At 45.5% G+C, this 23,938-nt stretch overlaps 1 protein-coding gene across 1 annotated transcript; it reads right to left on the reverse strand.

The window, feature by feature from the left end:
* Positions 1-1,816: 1,816 nt before the first annotated feature.
* Positions 1,817-2,871, reverse strand: LOC123451140 (zinc finger protein 4-like). The gene has a single exon (XM_045128147.1). It carries the CDS (start codon positions 2,588-2,590, stop codon positions 1,922-1,924), a length of 669 nt encoding a protein of 222 aa, XP_044984082.1. The 5' UTR covers positions 2,591-2,871; the 3' UTR covers positions 1,817-1,921.
* Between the last annotated feature and the right edge of the window lie 21,067 nt (positions 2,872-23,938).

Raw genomic sequence — 23,938 nt, forward strand, 5'->3', positions numbered from 1 at the left:
GGGGTACTATCTTGCAGATGGTATATACCCTTCTTAGTGCACATTTGTCAAGAGCATCAAAGATCCCCAAACTAGGAAACAATGTGAATTCGCAAGGGCACAAGAGGCCACATTGAAAGAGCATTTGCGGCTTTGCAATCTAGGTTTGCCATTGTTCGTGGTCCTCCTTGGTTTTGGGACAAGCGATCCTTGAAAAACATCATGACATGTTGTGTTATTCTTCATAATATGATTATCGAAGATGAGAGAGACATTAACTTGAAGTTCTTTTACGATAATATGGGTAGCCGTGTCAAACCAGCTAGAGACCCTAACCGAATTAGAACTTTTCTTCAGATCTACAAGGAGATTGAAAACACAAACATCCACTTTCAACTTCAGAAGAATCTCATTGAGCATCACCGGCAAAGGGCTGGGCAGTAACACATTCCATTTTTTCATTCATGTATGATTTGTATATGGGACAAGTTTTTTATTGAATTATTTAGTTTGCTTGGGTGATTTGAATAATTATTGTATTTTGGATGATTATTGTATTGTAATATTGATATTCTTTTTACATTGCACATTAGTAATTCTGAGTTACGATGTTTTTGGTTTGTCGGTCGACGGGACGGCGCCTGAGCAGACCCCACATAGTCGACCCGTAAAAAAGCATCTTCTACGAATATTTTTTTTATGAGTCCGTTTTGCGAGGTCTGTCTCTATCCGTGTCAGCGCCAGACCGTAAAACCGTTTCTCCGCAAATAAACGAATTTTATGGATCGATTTTATACTAAATCTGCTGAAGATGTCGTTACGCAGGTGTAGCATTTTCGGTAATTTAGCAACAGAGGATACGTAAAGAAGCATGAACTGAGAGACTCAAAGAAGCATGAACTGAGAGACCGCTCTTCCTGACTTTTGTGCGTACTAGTTTTTTTTTCTTTTTTTTTTGTAACAGAGGCAAAAGACATGCCTTATATATTAATAAAGGAGGAGAGTTTTACAAATTAAGTGATTGGCCTTACATCATAGTCGGTCCAAGCACATGGTAAACGGCAACTACTCTCGCGACATGATGCTGCTCAGGTGCCTCGCTCCTGTCGTGACCCAAAGCTTTGCTTGGTCTTGGATCAGCTTGAGGATGTATATGAGTGGCCTCGATTTTTTTCGAAAGACTCTAGGGTTTCTCTCATTCCAGATTACCCAACTGACAAGCATAGTCAGTGAAGCGATAGCCTTCCTGTTCATCGTGTTTGGTTTCGACATGCTTGTCCATCAATACTTAACGTTCCGCTCAGTCGACCATTGACGAGTGTTCAGGGACCCAAGGCCAAGCCACTACTTTACCGGTCTTCAAACGCGCAACGTGAATCTGCACCGATAGAATAGATGCGCGGCCGTTTCATTATCCCTTCAACACAAAGTGCACAGACCGCAATTCTTCCAGCCTCGCTTCTTCAATCTATCCGCCGTTCAGATCCTGTTTTGGATCGTTAACCAGGAAAAAAACTTGACCTTTGAAGGTGCCTAAACCTTTCAGATGGTCTTGTTCGTGGTGTGCGTACCAGTGATGTCGCGTCGGTTAAGGATAGTGAGGAGATGTTGCTGGCTGAATTGTCAAGTCCAACTTCCAAAACTACTCGAGAAAACTTAAAAAAAATGACAACTGTTTTTTCGGTGAAAATGCCTGAAGATGCATGCATGTAGGCTTAACTGAATAACTATTTAGAACAGGCGCAAGCTCGAGAATTGTACGTTCGATATTACTCCCCTTATATCATAATATTTGTCGCTGGACACCCAGTTTAATATCACCTAGCGACAAGTATTATGATACAGGGAGAGCATATATTACCGGTCAAATCAAATTAATTAACAGAAGAAGCTAGCTAACTCTACGTACGTCTATGATCACCATCTATGATCTATCACCGATTCACAGCCTAAGGCTCAAATCCATCTTCTTAGTTTGCTCTGGTAGCAGCTGCTGGTCCGGGGAAGGTGGCTCCGTCTGCGTCCTCATCCTGAAGCTCCCCGGCCACGACGTGGAGCCGAGCACCTCCTCGTAGACGAGCGACGGCCACGGGCCAACCACGCCGTCGTGGAGCCTCGGCGCCGTGGGCTCTTGCCGGACCGGCTTGTGGATCGCCTGGTTGACCCCGAGGGCGCGCACGATCGCGGCGTGCGCCTCGAGCGGCAGGCCGGCCATGACCATCCGCTGGCGGTGCGCGTGGTGGTAGGACAGCGACGACGAGCGCTTGGCCGCGCTGCGCTCCCGCTTGTGCGCGTTCTGGTGCCCGCCCAGCGCCTGCGAGCTGAAGAACTTCCTCATGCAGAAGTTGCACGAGAACACCTTGTGGGGCGTCGGCGGCGCTGCCGCGGCCGCCGGAGGAGGATGCGGCTGCGTGCGCTTGGCCGGCGGCTCTTCGTCCGAGAAGGACGAGGAGTAGTCCTCCGCCGCCGGCTGCGAGCCGGTCACGCCCAGCGTGAGGTCGAGCCACGTCGACGCGTCGCCCTGCTGCTCGCCGGCGGCGGCGAGCAGCCGCGCCGGGCTCAAGCTCACGCTCACCGCCTCTTCCATCTGCTCGATGTCCCGATCCTGCATGCAATTACGCAACTAGCCGGAAGCTTGGGTCTTCCTGCCTGTCTGCCGCCTCTGCACTGTGTCCAGTCAGTTGGTTGGCGCAGGCCACGCGCACTAGCCGCGAACCCCGCGATGTCTTTGGTTGTGCTATGTGTGTGTCTCTGGCGCCCGCTCCGGGCTCGCGGTGCGCGCTTTATAGAGGGGGTCCGGCATCCGGGACAAGGCTCGTGGCTGGTCTTTGTGAGGAATCCAATCAGGTTGGGGAGGCACGCAGCTAGTCCTCATTAGACAACTCTAACCTCTCCTCCACTTGCATGTAATATCGATCGCTTCTTTCTTCTTCCTTTCACATCAGGGTCTGGCTGGCCCGTGTTCCGGAGGGAGCAGTAGTGGGTCCTCAGGTCACCTTCTCCTAGTCCTATGCTTGCCTGCGATGCCCACCTGGGCGGGCTCCTTCCATGGCTAGGTAGCATCTAGGTTCATGCTGCTGCTAGGCTAGCTAGCTACGTAGTAGGAGTACGTATGTACGCTCGTAGTGTCGTTGTGATCGATTGATCGAGTTGTGAGAGTTGTTGTGACCGCGCCACTGTAGCCGGCGGCCTAGCGATGCCTTTTCCTTTCGGGAGAATCGTAAGTAGTAGTAGCATGCATGCGCTCGGCGTGGAGTTTCGGCGACAGGGTTGCTTGGCTCCGGTGGGTAGGTGTCGCTTGACTAGTGGTGCATGGGGGTGATGATATAAAGGAGCTACAACGTCTGGTTGGTCTGGACCTCACGGTTTCAGATGCCTATAATCAGGATAGCTTCCGATCCGATCGACCTCCGGATATTGAGATGACTGGGTTTAGGTCTCCAGATTCGACAAGATAAGCCATGCGGAGGGTAATCTCTTCCAACGCATTAGCATGAGTATGAACTATGGAGTATACCCAAAGTACCACGCAATGACGCAACTGATGGCACCCCAGCTATGGTTGCATACCGTTTACGCTAGTTAAAGCACGGCGATTGATTGCTGGGCCATGTGACATGGTCGATTTTATGTACCGCTAATGTTGGAAATATTAGCACTTTCCAATTAAATTAATCCACGAGTAAATAATGGTAAATACCGTACGCATTTCATACTGATACCTAAACATACTAGCACGCATAGTACATAAAAACAGAATATATGTAGATATGGCATATAATCTGGCAGGCTAGGACTAAAACCCTAGCCGTCGTCGCCAAAGGAGCCGACCATCTGGCGCCGTGCGTTTTCCGAAGGCTCTCCTCCACCGGCGACTTCTTGGTCGTCGGTCGTGAAGGGGGTCATCGGATCCCGTGCGTGCGGATGGTTTTTTGCTTCAGGTTTAGACCCTAATAGCTTAGGTTTTAATCGTCTCACGTCTTGGCTTCGACAACGGCGACAACAATGCTGAATAAAGAAGCTCCGGATTCTTCACCAGCGAGGCGATGGTCTCTGGGGTTGGTGATGGATTTGGGAATCAGTCTGTTCAAGCGGAAATATCGTGGCGACGACGACATTCTTGTAATGGACTTGTGTCCTCGGGCTTCGCCGTTGGGACGATGTCTGCTCCAGCATCGGCGTGGAGCTTGTGAGGTAGTCTAGGAGCGGATGCAGATTGTGATCTGCATCGACGACATTTGGAAGACGAAACTTGTTCTGGGGTTCGTGGTTGATGGATGGCAGGTATGGTTTCCTCCTTCAACATCTAAGTCATGGTGGGTGTGTCAGATCTGGAGTTCGATGGCGTGTTCGGGGTGTTGTCTTGGTCAGATTCGTTCAACGGTAATGGCTTCATCTTTGGTGAGCCACCTTGAAGGTCCGCAAAGCTGCATATTAGCGATGGAGCCGCGTCGAGCTCACATGAGGAGGTGACCCGTTAGTATTTTTTGGGGGGGGGGGGTCCTATGGTGGTGACGGAGGCAGGTAACGGACGTTGGTGTCAAGCTCATCGACTTTTGCTATCTTCTCAGTTTTGTCATGTCGTTTTTACGTGAATTGTAATTTGATCTTTATGATATAAATGAGACATGTATTACCATGCAAAAAAAAGAACATGTCATATACGGCTAGCATGAGAATGAGTAAATGAGGGATGCACATATCATACCCTCCGGTTGGCGAAGCCAACGCGGCGGCGACAACAACAACCTCAGCGTTGTCCATGGACTTCTTCTTGGCGGCGACAACGACGACGATGTCGTCGATCATGGTGTGAATGCAGGGGAAGTAGTCGAAGCATAGGAGGACAGAGACGGGGACAGATGTGGAGCAGTCGCATCGAGACGCATCCACAAAAACCTTATTGCTGTTCTCCCGGACAGGATCTCCAACATCAGGGTTCCGGAGGCACCTGCTCTCGCGACCAACCATGCACGTGGTCATCGGATGGAAACACCAGAAGCAACACACGAGAGGAGCAGTAGATGACGACTAGGGTTGTATAGAAAGGGAGAGAGTAAACGGATTAGGTTATGCTCCATAGTCGACGCCCTCGTATAGGCTGCCAGGTAGATGGGCCTGAGTGAGGCCCACGACCGAGTCCACGAACAACCCACGATCCAACGTCTTGGACAGTGGCACTTCCATGCAGCGACTCGTTAATTAATCCAGAATTAATTAACCATTTCTGACCGGTAAAAATAAGGCTCGACTCTGCTCATTCCCGCAACCCGCGGCACATGTGTGCGTCGTGACAAGGCGAGGCATGGTGAGGCGAGGCGGGCGACGGAGGTGGAGGAGCGCACATGTACAACTCCTCTTCCCAAGCTCCCAATGACAAGTGATAGAGCAACCCTTATAAAGGCGTCTCACTCTTACTACTGTAGCAATATGATACTAAATTTCTCACCACTTGTCGTACACTCACATGGGCCATAGAGATTAACGAGGGCTTTCATAGCCGATCTCGTTAAGATCGTGTGCTTGCAAGACTTCCAGGAAATAGCATCACCACCTAGTGTGAAGACATATCCACTTGTGGCTTTCATCTCATCAACATCAGATATCCAATTCGAATCACTATACAATTCGAGTACCTTGCAAATAACGCATGACTCGCTCAACAATGTGCCAGTGCACATCTCCCAGGTTGGAAATAAACCAGCTCAATTTGCACACAACAAATGAGATGTTAGGCCGAGTAGCACATGCTAGGTACATGAGTGAACCGATCACTTGTGAGTATCTCAATTGATCAACTGTTGTGCCTTCAAATTTTCGAATCCGCATGCTAGGATCATTTGGGGTTGCAAATGGTTTGCAGTCAGAATATCCAAAGCGACTCAAAAATATTCTCAACATAGTGGGATTGCAAAAGTGTAATCCCACCCTCATTACCTCGCAGCAGCTTGATGTTCAAGATAACATGAGCCACACCTAGGTCTTTCATCTCAAAATTATGAGATAGAAAAGCCTTGACCTCCTCAATGACTTTGAGGTAGGTCCCAAATATCAGTATGTCATCGATATATAGACAAAGTATAACTCCTTCGCCCCCACCATGGCGATAGCATACACATTTGTGAGCTTCTTTAACAACAAAGCCAACAGATGTCAAACTTGTATTAAACTTATCATGCCCTTGCTTAGACACTTGTTTCAGGCCATACAAAGATTTCAATAGCTTGCACACCTTTCTTTCCTGACCATTTACTACAAAGCCATCTGGCTATTTCACATAAATTTCCTTGTTTAGCTCTCCCTTAAGGAAAACCGTCCTAACGTCCATCTGATGAACGAGAAGACCATACGAGGCAGCCGACGAGAGTAACACTCGAATTGTTGTCAATCTAGCCACATGTGAGTAAGTATCGAAGAAATCCTCTTCTTCTTTGTGGGTATAATCCTTGGCCACAAGCCTAGCCTTGTACTTCTCAACAGTACCATCGGGCCTAAGCTTCTTCTTGAACACCCACTTACATCCCAATGGTTGGAAACCATAAGGACGATCAGCGATCTCCCATGTACTGTTATCCAAGATGGAATCCATCTCGCCACGGACCGCATCCTTCCAGCAGTCAGCATCTGGAGATGCGTAGGCTTCTGAAATGGAACTGTGAGTGTCATCATCCACGAGGTACACGAGGAAATCGTGACTAAAAGATTTTGCAGTCCTTCGTCTCTTGCTCCTAACAAGAGCTTCCTCGTCATCCTTCGTGGAACTTTCGTCAATTTTGTGCTCATAATATTCCATCAGAACGACAGGTTCACGAGCTCATTAGATTCTAGTCTAGAAGTGATTTGCATACCTCTCATTGGAAAAACACCCTCAAAGAATGTAGCATCTTTAGACTCCATGATCGTACCGACCTTCACGTCATGTACATCAGATTTCACCACTAGAATTCTATAGCCAACACTATGCTTCGCATAGCCGAGAAAAACGCAGTCCACGGTCTTTGGTCCCAACTTACACTTTTTGGTTATCGGCATGTGGACTTTCACCAAACAGCCCCACGTGCGTGAGTAAGAGAGTGTGTTTATTTTATTTTCCCATTGCTCACATGGAGTAGTCGCATCATCCTTCATGGGAACTTTATTGAGGACATGATATGATGTTAGTACAACCTCCCCCACCATGCCTTGGATAAACACGATGTATCTAACATGGCTTTAACCAAATCTGATAGAGTACGGTTTTTCCATTCGACAACCCCGTTGGACTGGGGTGAGTGGGGAAGCGTCCTCTCATGAATAATACCATGATCCACGCAGAATAAATCAAACTCATTAGAAAAGTACTCTCCACCACGATCAGACGGAACTCGTTTTATTTACTTTTCATGTTGGTTCTCAATTTCTGCCTTATATATTTTAAAGTAGTGTAGAGTCTTGTCCTTGGTATTTAACAAATACACAAAGAAGAATCTAGTGGAATCGACAATCAACCTCATAAAATATTTCTTTCCACCTTTAGTCAACACACCATTCATTTCACAGATATCTGAATGTATGAGCTCTAGTGGTGCGAGGTGCCTCTTCACTGCAGACTTGTGAGGATTACGAGGTTGCTTAGCTTGCGCACATGCTTGGAACTTAGAGCCTTTAGCTAAAGTGAAACTCAGGATTAAATCCATTATCTAACCGCATCATACAACCGAAATTTTTGTGACAAAGACGTGACTGTCGAACCTCACATTCGTTCTCATTATAATAAATTTGGTTCACGACGTTATTACACAGATCCGCTAGGGAAAGGTGGACCATGCCTCCACAATCATATCCTTTTCTGAAAAACAGTCCATACCAAGATATGACTACTTTATTAGACTCGAATACCAACTCAAATCCTTCTTTACATAGAAGGGATCCACTAATGAGATTCTTCTTGATAGCAGGGATATGCTGCATGTTCTTTAGTTGCACGATCTCTCTCAAAGTAAAATTCAGACCTATCATGTCAACACCATGATCAGAAGCATGCGAGCCATTCCTCATCAGGATGGAGCAATCTCATGCGACTTGGTAAGAAGATAATTACCATATCCAGTTGCTCCATCACTGTTTCTCATGATCACATTGACAGACTTGGAGTCCTGTCCTGGCTTCTTGTACTTGTTTGAGAACTTGTCTTCCCAAAGTTACTCTGAACCAAAATTAAAGCAACCATCTCTCTTTTTCTCTTTCTTCTTACCCTTCTTCTTGAAGGTAGTATTCTGCTGGACAGAGTTCTTTCCTTTGAACTTGAAGAAATTCTTCTGCATCACATTGGTGCTAGAAGAACCTTCTCCCACTTTCACGCGTGAATCCTTTGCTCTCAAGTTCTGCTCAACACTTAGATGACCGATGGCATCCTCAATAGAGAATTCATGTCTCAAGTGCTTGAGAGAAGTAGCCAAGTTCCTCCATCCAGGAGGGAGTTTTGCAATAATGCAACCCGCAACAAACTTGTCCGGTAACTCACACTTCAGGAGCTCCAGCTCCTTAGCAATGCACTGTATCTCATGAGCCTCGTCCAAAACAAGACACTTATCAACCATCTTATAATCATGGAACGACTCCATAGCATATAGTTCGCTTCCAGCATCGGTTGCGCCGAATTTAGCTTCGAGCGCATCCCACAAGTTTTTGGCAAAGCGCATATGGATATATGCGTCAACCAACTTGTCTCCAATCACAGTAAGAACGGCTCCCACAAAGAAAGTAGTGGCCTCCCTGAATGCCATCTCCTGTTCAGGAGCAATCGTTCCCGTGGAATCCACATCGTCGACCCAGAACACGTTCATAGCTGTGAGCCACAAGGTGGTCCTTGTCTGCCAATGCTTAAAATGCGTTTCGGTAAACTTTTGAAGTTTTACTGTAGCACCGGAGCCATGAATCAAAAAGTGCATAAAATATGGTTTTTGGATTGTTGTAAATATTACCACTTTCCCGATTAGACTAATCCATGAGTAAATAACAAGATGGTAAATACGGTATGCACTTCATACCGATACCTTAGCATACCAGCAAGTATAGTACATAAAAACTAATATCTATAAACATGTCATATACGACTAGCATGAGAACGAATAAATGAGGTATGACCATATCAAACTATTGGGGTCCTGGAACTGGGGGTACCCAGGGCCGCATGACTGCGGCCCAAGGCACGACGGGCGTTGTGGGCCCGGAAGTGCTTCCCGCCAAGGCCCAGGAATCCAACCCTCACGAGGCCCCCTTCTTGCGAGGTACAAATCATCGAAGGTTGCTAGGGACCAGCTGAGTTCCCCTCGAGTCCATTCCTCGTAAGGTCGCATCGTGAAGCCGCCCCTGGGGCCCGCACAGAGTGGGCTAACCAAGGACAGCCCACCGGGTCGCACGGTCCTACCCCCTCACGTGGGTGATGTGAATCACGCAGGACGACATCAGGGTTGGTACCAGCAAGCACAGACAGAGAGGCTTTCCCCTTTTGGTGTTAAGGGAGCAGAGCCAGCCCGCAGGTTCCCAAAGCAACCCCTAAAGGTTTCCTACTTGGTGCAAGAGGACCAAGGCTGGGGGCTGGGTAGGACGGAGGTCACCCCCGAGCCCACCAGCGCGTCATGGCAAAGAAATTTAGCAGGCATAGACCACCTTTGTCAGGGTGGGCTGTAGTCGTGTCCCCTTTCAAAATGGTTGTTGTGGAAACCCTTCCCGTGGAGTGTTTTTGAGGGAAGAGGATCGGGGCCGATATAAGAGGGAGCTCCTGCCTATATAGCAAGAGGGATCCGCCAACTCCATTAGGACAAGAACCCCTCCCTTTGTACTCATCTTCCACCTCAAGCAATCCAAACAAGCAGGAGTAGGGTTTTACACCGCAAGGTGGCCTGACCTGGGTAAACAGTGCGAGTGTTCGTGTTCATCTTCCTTAGCTCGAGCCACCGGAGAGTCACCGTGAGGTTGAGAGGTAGAACATAGTACGAGAGCGAGCACACCGCAGTTTTCTAATCTTTCTGGATCCGCACAACCCCGATTCCGACATTTGGCACGCGAGGTAGGGGTGCACAACCATTCTTCAGCTCCAGTTTTGACTCCATATTTACCGACCCCAGGACCGACGCTAGCCGTGTGCGTGTTGAGCACAGAGCAGCCCGGGTCATCGTGACCGCGCGTGTGGGTGATACGTCTCTGTCGTATCTACTTTTCCAAACTCTTTTGCCCTTGTTTTGGACTCTAATTTGCATGACTTGAATGGAACTAACCCGGACTAACGATGTTTTCAGTAGAATTGCCATGGTGTTGTTTTTGTGCAGAAATAAAAGTTCTCGGAAAGACCTGAAAATTTACGAAAAAATTCTGGAATTAATGAAAAATACCCGCGCAAAGATCCACCGGAGGGGGTGAGCAAGTGGGCCACAAGCCGAGGGGGGCGACCAACACCCTGGCCGCGCCATGAGGGCTTGTGGGGCCCACGAGGCTCCACCGCCTCCAATCTCAGCTCTATATATTCCGTTTCGCCCGGAAAAAAAAATTAGAGAGAAGGATTCATCGCGTTTTACGATAGGGAGGTGCCGCCACCTCTTGTTCTTCATCTGGAGGGCATATCTTGAGTCCATTCTGGGATCCGGAGAGGGGAGATCGTCGCCATCGTCATCATCAATCTTTCTCCACCGCCAACTCCATGATGCTCTTCACTGTTCGTGAGTAATCTCATCGTAGGCTTGCTGGACGGTGATGAGTTGGATGAGATCTATCATGTAATCGAGTTAGTTTTGACGGGGATTGATCCCTAGTATCCACTATGTTCTGAGATTGATCTTGCTACTACTTTGCCATGCTTAATGCTTGTCACTAGGGCCCGAGTGCCATGATTTCAGATCTGAACCTATTATGTTGTCGCCAATATATGTGTGTTTTAGATCCTATCTTGCAAGTTGTAGTCACCTACTATGTGTTATGACCCGGCAACCCCCGGAGTGACAATACCCGGAACCACTCCCGGAGATGACCATAGTATGAGGAGTTCATGTATTCACCAAGTGTTAATGCGTTGGTCCGGTTCTTTATTAAAAGGAGAACCTTAATATCCCGTAGTTTCCATTAGGGCCCCGCTGCCACGGGAGGGATGGACAATGGATGTCATGCAAGTTCTTTTCCCTAAGCATGTATGACTACATACAGAATACATGCCTACATTAGATTGACGAACGGGAGCTAGTTACATATCTCTCCGTGTTATAGCTATTACATGATGAATCACATCCGGCATAATCATCCATCACCGATCCAATGCCTGCGAGTCTTTTACTACTGGTCCTTGCTACGTTACTTTGTCGCTAATGATGTCACTACTGTTGTTCCTTGCTACGTTACTCTGTTGCTACTGCTGTTACTTGCTACTTTGCTGTTACCTGCTGCAAGACTTTTCTGGCGCCATTGATACAACAAGTCAGGAATAGTCTGCCGTCAACAGACCTTTTTCTGGCACCGTTGCTATCATAGCACTTTTGCTACTGATACTTTGCTTGCAGATACTAATCTTTCAGGTGTGGTTGAATTGAAACCCAGCTGCTAATACTTGAGAATATTCTTTCGCTTCCCCTTGAGTCGAATCAATAAATTTGGGTTGAATACTCTACCCTCGAAAACTGTTGCGATCCCCTACACTTGTGAGTTATCAAGACTATTTTCTGGCGCCATTGCCGGGGAGGCACAACTATATTCTCTGAGTCACTTGGGATTTACATCTGCTGATCACTATGAGGAATCCGATAGATCCAAGAACTAAAGTCTTGCCTTCCACTACGAGGACATGTAAGGAACTGCCATCTAGCTCTGCACTTGATTCACCTTCAGTTATGAGTAAGTTTGCAACACCACCTCCTGCTAGAAATCTTGATATGTCGCGTGTGACTGATGATGCTATGCTTGATACTCTGCCTGATGATGCTATGCTTGATACTATGCCTAATGATGCTATGCTTGATACTATGCCTGATGATGCTATGCTTGATACTGCTTTGCCACTAGGTGCATTCCTTGATGCACAAATTTCTAGAGTTGCTGCTAGATGTGATGATACTTCTGAAACTGCTGATGCCATTGAAGTAGAACCTGCTATTTTGCCTGCTAGAACTAGCTCTCCTGATATGCCTGAATTGCCTGTTATGCCTGAGCGTTATGTTATGGAGGGAGAGATAGCTGAGGATTTTCTTGCGTGTAAGGATAGCTATGATGTTGAGAAATTACTGCGCAAGTGGAAAGAAAAATCTCTGAACGCTAGGATGAAATACGACCCGAAGTTTGCCACTTCGCCTATCTTTGTGACCGATAAGGATTATGAATTCTGTGTCGACCCTGAGTTAATCACTCTGGTCAAATCTGATCCTTTTGACGGTTATGAGTCTGAAACAGTTGTAGTCCATCTTACCAAACTGCACGATATAGCCACCCTATTCACTAGTGAGGAAAAAATCCGCCACTACTATATCCTCAAGTTGTTTCTTTCTCGCTAAAGGATGATGCTAAGACCTGGTTCACTTCTCTTGCTCCTGGTTGTGTGCGTAGTCCCTAGGATATGGTCTACTACTTCTCTGAAAAATATTTCCCTGCCCATAAGAAGCAAGCTGCCTTGCAGGAAATATACAACTTTGCTCAAGTTGAAGAAGAGAGTCTCCCACAAGCTTGGGGGAGGCTCGTCCAGCTGCTGAACGCTTTGCCTGATCACCCTCTTGAGAAGAACGAAATACTTGATATCTTCTATAATGGACTTACTGATGCTTCCAAAGACCACCTAGATAGTTGTGCCGGTTGTGTTTTTAGGGAATGAACTGTAGAACAAGCTGAGATTCTACTGAATAACATCTTGTGCAATGAGAATGCTTGGACTATTCCGGAACCACCTCCTAAGCCAACTCCGAAGAAAAGAGGTATTCTATTCCTCAGTCCCGAAGATATGCAAGAAGCTAAGAAATATATGTGAGAGAAAGGCATTAAATCTGAAGATGTCAAAAATCTACCACCTATCGAAGAGATTCATGGTCTTGATAACCCGATACAGGTAGTAGAAGTAAATTCTCTGCGCAGGTTTGATGAGAGTGATATTCCTTTTGATAAACCTGCTAGCTTATGCCTGGATGAATTTGTAACTTTGTTGCCAAACAACAAAGTTTCAATGATTATGTTAGCAGACAATTGGAACAAAATGCTCGTATGCTTAGTCACTTAAGTGCTTGTGTGGACAGAAACGTCAATGATCTTAAACTTCTGAGTAAACATGCCTCTATGGTTACTACTCAAGTAGAACAAGTACTTAAAGCTCAGAATGACTTGCTCAATGAGTTGAATGACAATTCCGTTAGAGTCGTTAATAGAGGCGGTAGAATGACCCAGGAACCTTTGTATCCTGAGGGTCATCCAATGATAATTGAACAAGATTCTCAAGGAGTTAGCACTGATGCACCTAGTCATCCTAGAAAGAAGAAGAAAGATGATAGGAACTTGCACGCTAGCAACCCTGTTGCTACTACACCTGAGAGTCCAAACGATGTCTCTACTTCTGATGCTGAAACACAATCTGGTGATGAACATGAGCCTAATGATGATATTAATAGTGATGTTCATGATGATGATCAACCTAGCAATGAAAAGGATGTGGAGATTGAACCTAGTGTTGATCTTGATAACCCATAGCCTAAGACTAAGAGATACGATAAGAATGACTTTGCTGCTAGGAAGCATGGTAAAGAAATGGAACCATGGGTTCAGAAACCCATGCCCTTTCCTCCCAAACCATCCAAGAAAACGGATGATGAGGATTTTGAGCGCTTCGTTGAAATGATCAGACCTGTCTTTCTGCAAATGCGTTTGACAGATATGCTCAAAATGTCTCCGTATGCTAAGTACATGAAAGATATTGTGACTAATAATAGGAGGATACCTGAGGTTGAGATTTCCACCATGCTCGCTAATTATACCTTCAAGGGTGGAACTCCCAAGAAACTAGGTGATCCCGGTGTGCCCACTATACCTTGCTCCATTAAAGGCAACTACGTTAGAACTGCTTTATGCGACCTTGGAGCCGGTGTTAGTGTTATGCCTCTCTCTCTTTATCGTAGGCTTGAACTGGATAAGTTGACACCCACTGAAATCTCTCTGCAAATGACCGACAAACAACTACTTTCCCTATCGGCATTTGCGAGAATGTGCCTGTTGTGGTTGCTAACGTCACTATCTTAACAGACTTTGTTATCTTGGATATTCCCAAGGACGATGCCATGGCTGTCATCCTCGGAAGACCCTTTTTAAACACTGCAGGGGCTGTTATAGATTGCAACAAAGGCAATGTCACTTTCCATGTCAACGGTAATGAGCATACGGTGCACTTTCCGAAGAAACAATATCAAGTACATTGCATCAATGCTTCGAAAAAACTTCATCGATTCTTATTGGGAGCTTTGAATGCCCTATTCCTCGTGTCAAGATGAAGTATGATTTGCTTGTTGGGGAGATACACATCCCCATTGAGGTGACCTAGTGACTGTTCGAAAATTCTCCGTCTTCTTTTGCGATTCGAGAAGTTTTGTCGAGGGGAATTGATCAACCCCATTGACGGATTTCTTTCGATGACCATGAGATGGATGAATCAAGGAGTCACAAACCTCTATTCCAAGCTTTCACCTGCGGTTGCTTAGAAGAAAAATGATAGATTTAGTTTAGTTTTCCCTGTTTTCTGTTTTAGCATCCGGTAGAAAACTACCCCGAAAATAAAAGTTCTCCGAACGTCCTGAAAATCAAGTATGATTTTTTCTTGATTTTTTGAAAAATACTGAGACGAAGAGCTTGTCTGGGAGCTGCACTAGTGGGCCACAAGCCCTGGAGGCGCGGGCACACCCCTGGCCGCGCCACCCAGGCTTGTGGGGCCCACATGCACCACCTTCACTCATTCTTGCTCTCATCTGGTTCTCCTACCTCCAGAAAAAACCGTTTCACAGCTCAAACCCGTGTTCTGGCTCCTCTTGCTGGGATTTTCGATATCTTTGCTCAAAGCACCATTCTCCGAACTGTTTTGGGGAAATTACTCCTTGGTAAGTGACTCCTCCATTGGTCCAATTAGTTTTTTCTCTAGTGCCTTATACTTCACGTATTTTTACTACCTTGGTGACCCTGTTCTTGAGCTTTACATGCTAATTTTAGCTGGTCCCAAGTAGTTTTGGTGCGTAATATGGCCTCTAGGCACTAGTTGGAGTAGTTGCTACGAGTTTAGTTGAGCCTTGTTCACTTTTCCTTAGAATCACTAAAAATTTCAGAAATTTTCAGAGATAGAAAAGGGAAAAGATGAGGAGGTTCTTAAGAGGCTGTTCAAGCCGTGACCCCAAGGATGATGGGAGTGAGAAGAAGCCCAAGTATCTGGTCCCTCGAGTCTGAGAAGTTCGAGCGTGCGAGTGACCAAGCGACGTGTTCTTACGCGCCGCTGGAATTTATGAGGACTTTTATCACTTGGTGGAGAACGCAGACCTTACCGCCTTCATTGAAGATAAGTGTCTACAATACCTCCTCCTCACTAATATCTTCGCACAAATCTTTAACTTCTATCCGAGGAAGAATCCTCCTATGGTTGAGTTCAAACTTTATGATATGCCCCAGTGCATGTCACTCTAGGATTTTTGCAATGTTTGCAAATTACCTTACGTTGGGGATATTCATGAACCTCGTCCACGGGACTTGGAAGCTTTCATCGATACAATTGCTGTAGGAGAGGAGAGAGGAGTGTCTTGCGCTAGAGCTGCTAGCATTCATTTTCCCGTGCTTCGGTACTTCTCATTATTTGTGGGAAAATGTTTATTGGCCGTGGGAAAGCTGGGTCACTTAGTTCCCCAGATCTTGCGTTCTTGCACGAAGCCCTTTATAATGATAAAACTTATAGCTTGGGCGCTATAGTAGCTCAACGGTTGAACACGAACCGTTCTAAGGGCATTGTCTATGGAGGTATCTATGCTACTCGTCTTGCTAGACACTTTGAGATACCTATTAGACTGGACGAGGAAGAAGAGATTCTTCTTCCCGAGAGATATCTAGATTACGATAGCATGGTTCGCCATGACTTTCTTGATAGAGATATAAATAGAAGGATGATTTATAACCTGGTATTTAGTCAGGGTACTCGTGAGACTATTACTTTGCCTGCTCCTTCTTTGTTCAACCTTCATGCAGGCAGGTACATTATTATGCCCTCGGACATCTACGCATATTGGGGCCTAGCCCAACCACAGGTGCCCGTGCCCGAGCCACCAGTCGAGTACCGGACGCCAGTTTATCAGTGGGAGCTAGAGGATCTCACACAGCAGTGGCATCCTCAGTCCACTCCAGAGTACCCCGGAGCTGGTTATTTCCCTCCTTGGGAGTAGACCAACTTAGGCCAAAATCCTAAGCTTGGGGAGTACGTGTTTCTCATCGACTTTACATTTTTGCTTATGCTTTCACTTTGTTCGTCGGTGTTCACACTTTGCCACTGTATCATCCATGCTAGTTTATTTTCTTTTTCTCATTTTCTTTTCGTGCGTCTGTCTAGTTTGAGAAAACCCAATTTTTTTTTTCTTCTTTTGCTTGTTGGGAGCTTTCCCGTGCGAATAGTTTTCTTTTTCTTTGGGTCAAGGTAGAAGACCATGGTTACAATGTTTAGTGGCTCTTGCATGCATACCTGTTTAGCTTTCAAAGAGCCATATTACTTTGTCTTCTCCTTTGTGTTTGCGTGCAGATTCCAGCTTTAGTCCAATGCACGAGCACTCTTATTATTGTTCACATCGTTCGGTCGTGCAAGTGAAAGGCAATAATGACGATATATGATGAAGTGACTGAGCCTGGAAAAGCTGGTATAAACTCGATCTATTTTGTTTTTGTAAATATGACTAGCTCACTGTTCCTAGTTCAGCTTTGTTGTGAGAGAAACATGTTTGCAATGACAACTTAGAGATCATAGTTGTTGATGCCATGCTTACTTAGCTAGGAGCTTATAATGGTTTGTCTTGGTTGCCAACATGAATGTTGAGATGACTATGATGTAGTATGATAGGATGGTATCCTCCTTTGAATGATTCAAGTGTCTTGACTTGGCACATGTTCACGCATGTAGTTGAAACAAAATCAACATAGCCTCTACGATATTCATGTTCATGGTGATTTATGTACTACTCATGCTTGCACTCAATTTTAGTTAATCTCAATGCATTTTGATGACTCTTGTCTTTCTCTAGTTGGTCGCTTCCCAGTCTTTTGTTAGCCTTCACTTGTACTAACACTACAAAAAAAATGACTTGTATGGTCGCTTTTTCTGAGACGCTATTTGTATTCGTCTCTACATACATGAGCAATATCAAGCTAAAGACGCTTCTTAAGACGTTTATAGAGCGTCGCATTTTTTTGCTTATAATTGGCCATTTATAAAATACAATATAATTTTAATTAACTTAGAGACAATTTAGTATGCGACTCTATTAATAAATCATATCTTTTACTCAAAAGGCTATTAAAATTGTAGGTGTGTTAAAATCCCAATAGATGACCCGAGTAATTGCACGAGAAAATGATTAAGAGGCATTGTCTTATTAAATTGTCACCTTAATCATCACATCCGTAGTATTATTCTAGGTAAAATTATATTACCTTCGTAATATTCTCGTGTTAAAACAAAAATCTTAATCATCCCTCCCTCGAAATAATATCCTTAATTATCCAAAAGATACAAGGGACTTGATGATTTTTTGTCTTGTTTTAGTTTGATAGCTAATGATTTGCCACATTTTATCTAAACTTATATATAGTTTACATTAATTTCTTGATAAATTGCTTTGATTGGTGTTTTCCTATTATTTTAGTTTATTTTGACTTGATAAATCTAGGTGGAATGACCTATATACCCTTTGATATTTTTGCAATCTTTTTTTTGAGGTTGATATTTTTGCAATCTGATATGTAATCTGATCTGTACTAGGACTAAACAAACCGCCGACGCTCATCCTTAGCGCCGCCGCCGCCGCTCGGCGCCTCGAACCTAGCCGCCGCCGTTCGCCCCTGGCCAGAGCCCTCACCCCCAACTTGAACTCCCGCTTATCCCCACTCTGCTCCCCCGTCGGTCGATGGCGGTGCCCTCTGGCAAGAGCTACCCCGCCGCCCCCGTCGCTCCTTCCAGGCAAGTTCCACAGCCGTCGGACGCCAGTCTCGAACAACCCAAGCTCGCTAGTTAACGCCGGTCTCCCCCCAGCCCAGCTCCCCTTCCACCAAGACGTCGATTTCCCCCCAGCCCAAGCTCCATAGTTGCGTGTCGCCGGTTGGCCCGAGAAGAAAATTGCTTCCCATCAACGCCAGGCTCCGCCTCCCGCGGTATACTCTACCCGGACAACGCCTTTGTCCCTCAGTTGTCGACCTTGGCAACGAACTCGCCACAACCCAGCGGCTAGAAGATTGTCTGCAGGTTGTTGTTATCTTTTTTTATATCTCCACATCGTGTGAAATAGAGCTCGAATTGAGATATACCTCATCTGTTTTCTCTTTCTATCTTGTTGTGATGCACTGTATTGTTGCAATTCGATTTTTTTTGATAAAAATAGATGAATCCTCTTTGGTGGTTGGATGTCAATTGTTGTTAAAAACATGGGTACTGTTGATTGGATGACAATCGTTAATGACATGATATTCCTATAAGTCGATCTAGTTAGGGGAATTGCCTATGTCGTCATGGCACACAAGAATTTTCCATACTGTGATGCTAAATTTTAATTACCTAAGTTGCCTGTCATCTCTACTTTTTTGTTTTATAAAAGTGAAACCAGCGGGTATTACTTAGATGTTTAGTTACTAGTTACACCAGCTAGCCTTCTGTTGTTTGTCACTCTAATGGCATTGGAGAATATACATCCATTTTTAGTCGGATGCAAAAACTTCTGAATATATTAGAAGTTGCGGCATCTGTAAGGTCGGGTGGTAACTCTGGAGTATTAGGATCGCACTACGGCAATATTTTAGAGCTTATCTCCTTCAGCTTGTTAATTCCATCCGGCCAAGCAAGTGTATTTGTAGTATTGCTCGGAATACTCCGGTGCAAGAGCTGGTTACAAGCCTTTTGCAATGGGCAATGAGGCTACGCATGCTATTTTTTGTCAGATCCAGTGAGACAGAAAGTTAGGGCCTGCTCTTGTAAGTTTTCTTTTGTACTTCCTCTGGGAAATACGATGTTTGCGGGTAAGCTGATTTGATTTACAACAATCTGTTTCAGAGTCTACGTACTGATCAATACCTTCTTGAGTTGGCTCAGTATGCTTTGGGAGTTCTCCACATCATAACTCTTATGCCACATGAAAACTTCTTTATCTACTTCACATAAATTTTTCTAGTAAAGGCACATCTCTATTTTTTTTGTAGTGTAAGGTGAATGGTTGTGGTAAACCATATATATTATACAATTTGAACCTAAGTATCGAGTGCACAGTTCAAAAATATTCATGTAAACCTGTGCTTAATGTATAACAGCATATGGAAAATTATAAACTGATCTATTTTGCCTTTATTACTACAGCTGGAAAAGGATGGATCGAGGTTGGATGAGTAAACCAAGATCGACTACTGCATATAAAGACGGCATTGAGCAATTTCTATCTTTTGTCCCTGTGTAAATTGTGCAAATAAAGCAACACATAATAATGAAGAAGTGAAAACCCACCTAAGATGTGATGGTATTGTTCAGGGTTATACAAAATGGGTTTGCCATGGAGAAGAGTATGATTCACCGTCATTTGCATTTGCTCCATGTCAAATAACAACAACAATTTTCATATTCCTGCTTTTCCAATCAATTCTGATGTAGAAGGCAGTAATAGAAGATTGCATGACATTCCTGGACTCTTAAGTGCTATTTTCCCCATGACTGACAGCTTCCAATCACTATCAAGCTCATTGGATGGGGAACTAGTGATGGGGAACGTCGCATGGGAAACAAAAATTTTCCTACGCGCACGAAGACCTATCATGGTGATGTCCATCTACGAGAGGGGATGAGTGATCTACGTACCCTTGTAGATCGTACAGCAGAAGCGTTAGTGAACGCGGTTGATGTAGTGGAACGTCTGCACGTCCCTCGATCCGCCCCGCGAACAATCCCGCGATCAGTCCCACGATCTAGTACCGAACGGACGGCACCTCCGCGTTCAGCACACGTACAACTCGACGATGATCTCGGCCTTCTTGATCCAGCAAGAGAGACGGAGAAGTAGAAGAGTTCTCCGGCAGCGTGACGGCGCTCCGGAGGTTGGTGATGACCTTGTCTCAGCAGGGCTCCGCCCGAGCTCCGCAGAAACGCGATCTAGAGGAAAAACTGTGGAGGTATGTGGTTGGGCAGCCGTGAGAAAGTCATCTCAAATCAGCCCTAATTGCTCCATATATATAGGAGGAGGGAGGGGGGCCTTGCCTTGGGGTCCAAGGACCCCCCAAGGAGTCGGCCGAGCCAAGGGGGGGAGGACTCCCCCCCCCAAACCGAGTTGGACTTGGTTTGGTGGGAGGAGTCCCCCTCCCTTCCCACCTCCTTCCTTTTTTTTTCTTTCCTCTTGATTTTTCTTCTCTTGGTGCATTGGGCACTTGTGGGCTGTCCCACCAGCCCACTAAGGGCTGGTGTGGCTCCCCAAATGCCTATGGGCTTCCCCGGGGTGGGTTGCCCCCCCGGTGAACTCCCGGAACCCATTCGTCATTCCCGGTACATTCCCGGTAACTCCGAAAACCTTCCGGTAATCAAATGAGGTCATCCTATATATCAATCTTCGTTTCCGGACCATTTCGGAAACCCTCGTGACGTCCGTGATCTCATCCGGGACTCCGAACAACATTCGGTAACCAACCATATAACTCAAATACGCATAAAACAACGTCGAACCTTAAGTGTGCAGACCCCGCGGGTTCGAGAACTATGTAGACATGACCCGAGAGACTCCTCGGTCAATATCCCATAGCGGGACCTGGATGCCCATATTGGATCCTACATATTCTACGAAGATCCTATCATTTGAACCTCAGTGCCAAGGATTCGTATAATCCCGTATGTCATTCCCTTTGTCCTTCGGTATGTTACTTGCCCGAGATTCGATCGTTAGTATCCGCATACCTATTTCAATCTCGTTTACCGGCAAGTCTCTTTACTCGTTCCGTAATACAAGATCCCGCAACTTACACTAAGTTACATTGCTTGCAAGGCTTGTGTGTGATGTTGTATTACCGAGTGGGCCCCGAGATACCTCTCTGTCATGCGGAGTGACAAATCCCAGTCTTGATCCATACTAACTCAACTAACACCTTCGGAGATACCTGTAGAGCATCTTTATAGTCACCCAGTTACGTTGCGACGTTTGATACACACAAAGCATTCCTCCGGTGTCAGTGAGTTATATGATCTCATGGTCATAGGAATAAATACTTGACACGCAGAAAACAGTAGCAACAAAATGACACGATCAACATGCTACGTCTATTAGTTTGGGTCTAGTCCATCACGTGATTCTCCCAATGACGTGATCCAGTTATCAAGCAACAACACCTTGTTCATAATCAGAAGACACTGACTATCATTGATCAACTGGCTAGCCAACTAGAGGCATGCTAGGGACGGTGTTTTGTCTATGTATCCACACATGTAAATGAGTCTTCATTCAATACAATTATAGCATGGATAATAAACTATTATCTTGATACAGGAATTATAATAATAACTATATTTATTATTGCCTCTAGGGCATAATTCCAACAGTCTCCCACTTGCACTAGAGTCAATAATCTAGGCCTCACATCACCATGTGAATTACATTGTAATAAATCTAACACCCATACAGTTCTGGTGTCGATCATGCTTTGGCTGTGGAAGAGGTTTAGTCAGCGGGTCTGCTACATTCAGATCCGTGTGCACCTTGCATATATTTACGTCCTCTTCCTCGACGTAGTCGCGGATGAGGTTGAAGCGTCGTTTGATGTGTCTGGTCTGCTTGTGAAACCTTGGTTCCTTTGCTAAGGCAATGGCACCAGTGTTGTCACAGAACAAGGTTATTGGATCCAGTGCACTTGGCACCACTCCAAGATCCGTCATGAACTGCTTCATCCAGACACCCTCCTTAGCTGCCTCCGAGGCAGCCATGTACTCCGCTTCACATGTAGAATCTTCTACGACGCTTTGCTTGGAACTGCACCAGCTTACTGCACCCCCATTAAGAATAAATACGTATCCGGTTTGCGACTTAGAGTCGTCCGGATCTGTGTCAAAGCTTGCATCGACGTAACCTTTTACGGCGAGCTCTTCGTCACCTCCATACACGAGAAACATCTCCTTAGTCCTTTTCAGGTACTTCAGGATATTCTTGACCGCTGTCCAGTGATCCACTCCTGGATTACTCTGGAACCTACCTGCCATACTTATGGCCAGGCTAACATCCGGTCTAGTGCACAACATCGCATACATGATAGAACCTATGGCTGAAGCATAGGGGATGGAGCGCATATGCTCTCTATCTTCATCAGTTGCTGGGCACTGAGTCTTACTCAATCTCGTACCTTGTAAAACTGGCAAGAACCCTTTCTTGGACTGTTCCATTTTGAACCTCTTCAAAACTTTATCAAGGTATGTGCTTTGTGAAAGTCCTATCAGGCGTTTTGATCTATCCCTATAGATCTTAATGCCTAGAATGTAAGCAGCTTCTCCTAGGTCCTTCATAGGGAAACTTTTATTCAAGTAACCTTTTATGCTCTCCAAAAGCTCTACGTTGTTTCCAGTCAGCAATATGTCATCCACATATAATATTAGAAACGCCACAGAGCTCCCACTCACTTTCTTGTAAATACAAGATTCTCCAACCACTTGTATAAACCCAAATGCTTTGATCACCTCATCAAAGCGTTTGTTCCAACTCCGAGATGCTTGCACCAGTCCATAAATGGACCGCTGGAGCTTGCACACCTTGTCAGCATTTTTAGGATTGACAAAACCTTCGGGTTGCATCATATACAACTCTTCCTTAAGGAAACCGTTAAGGAACGCCGTTTTGACATCCATCTGCCAGATTTCATAATCGAAAAATGCAGCTATTGCTAACATGATTCTGACGGACTTAAGCATCGCTACGGGTGAGAAAGTCTCATCGTAGTCAACTCCTGGAACTTGTGAAAAACCCTTTGCCACAAGTCGAGCTTTATAAACGGTCACATTACCGTCAGCGTCCGTCTTCTTCTTAAAGATCCATTTGTTCTGAATAGCCTTGCGGCCCTCAGGCAGTATCTCCAAAGTCCACACTTTGTTCTCATACATGGATCCTATCTCGGATTTCATGGCTTCTAGCCATTTGTTGGAATATGGGCCCACCATTGCTTCTTCATAATTCGCAGGTTCATTGTTGTCTAACAACATGATTGATAAGACGGGATTACCGTACCACTCTGGAGCAGCGCGTGATCTCGTCGACCTGCGTGGTTCAACAGAAACTTGAACTGGAGTTTCATGATCATCATCATTAACTTCCTCCTCAACCGGCGTCGCAACGACAGAGGTTTCCCCTTGCCCTGCGCCACCATCCAGAGGGATGAGAGGTTCGACAACCTCGTCAAGTTCTATCTTCCTCCCACTCAATTCTCTCGAGAGAAACTCCTTCTCGAGAAAAGCTCCATTTTTAGCAACAAACACTTTGCCCTCGGATTTGAGATAGAAGGTGTACCCAACTATCTCTTTTGGGTAACCTATGAAGACGCACTTTTCCGCTTTGGGTTCCAGCTTTTCAGGCTGAAGCTTTTTGACATAAGCATCACATCCCCAAACTTTAAGAAACGACAACTTTGGCCTTTTGCCATACCACAATTCGTATGGTGTCGTCTCAACGGATTTTGATGGTGCCCTATTTAAAGTGAATGCAGCTGTTTCTAATGCATAACCCCAAAATGATAACGG

Source organism: Hordeum vulgare, chromosome 4H (assembly GCF_904849725.1).
Source record: "Hordeum vulgare subsp. vulgare chromosome 4H, MorexV3_pseudomolecules_assembly, whole genome shotgun sequence".
NCBI lineage: Eukaryota > Viridiplantae > Streptophyta > Magnoliopsida > Poales > Poaceae > Hordeum > Hordeum vulgare.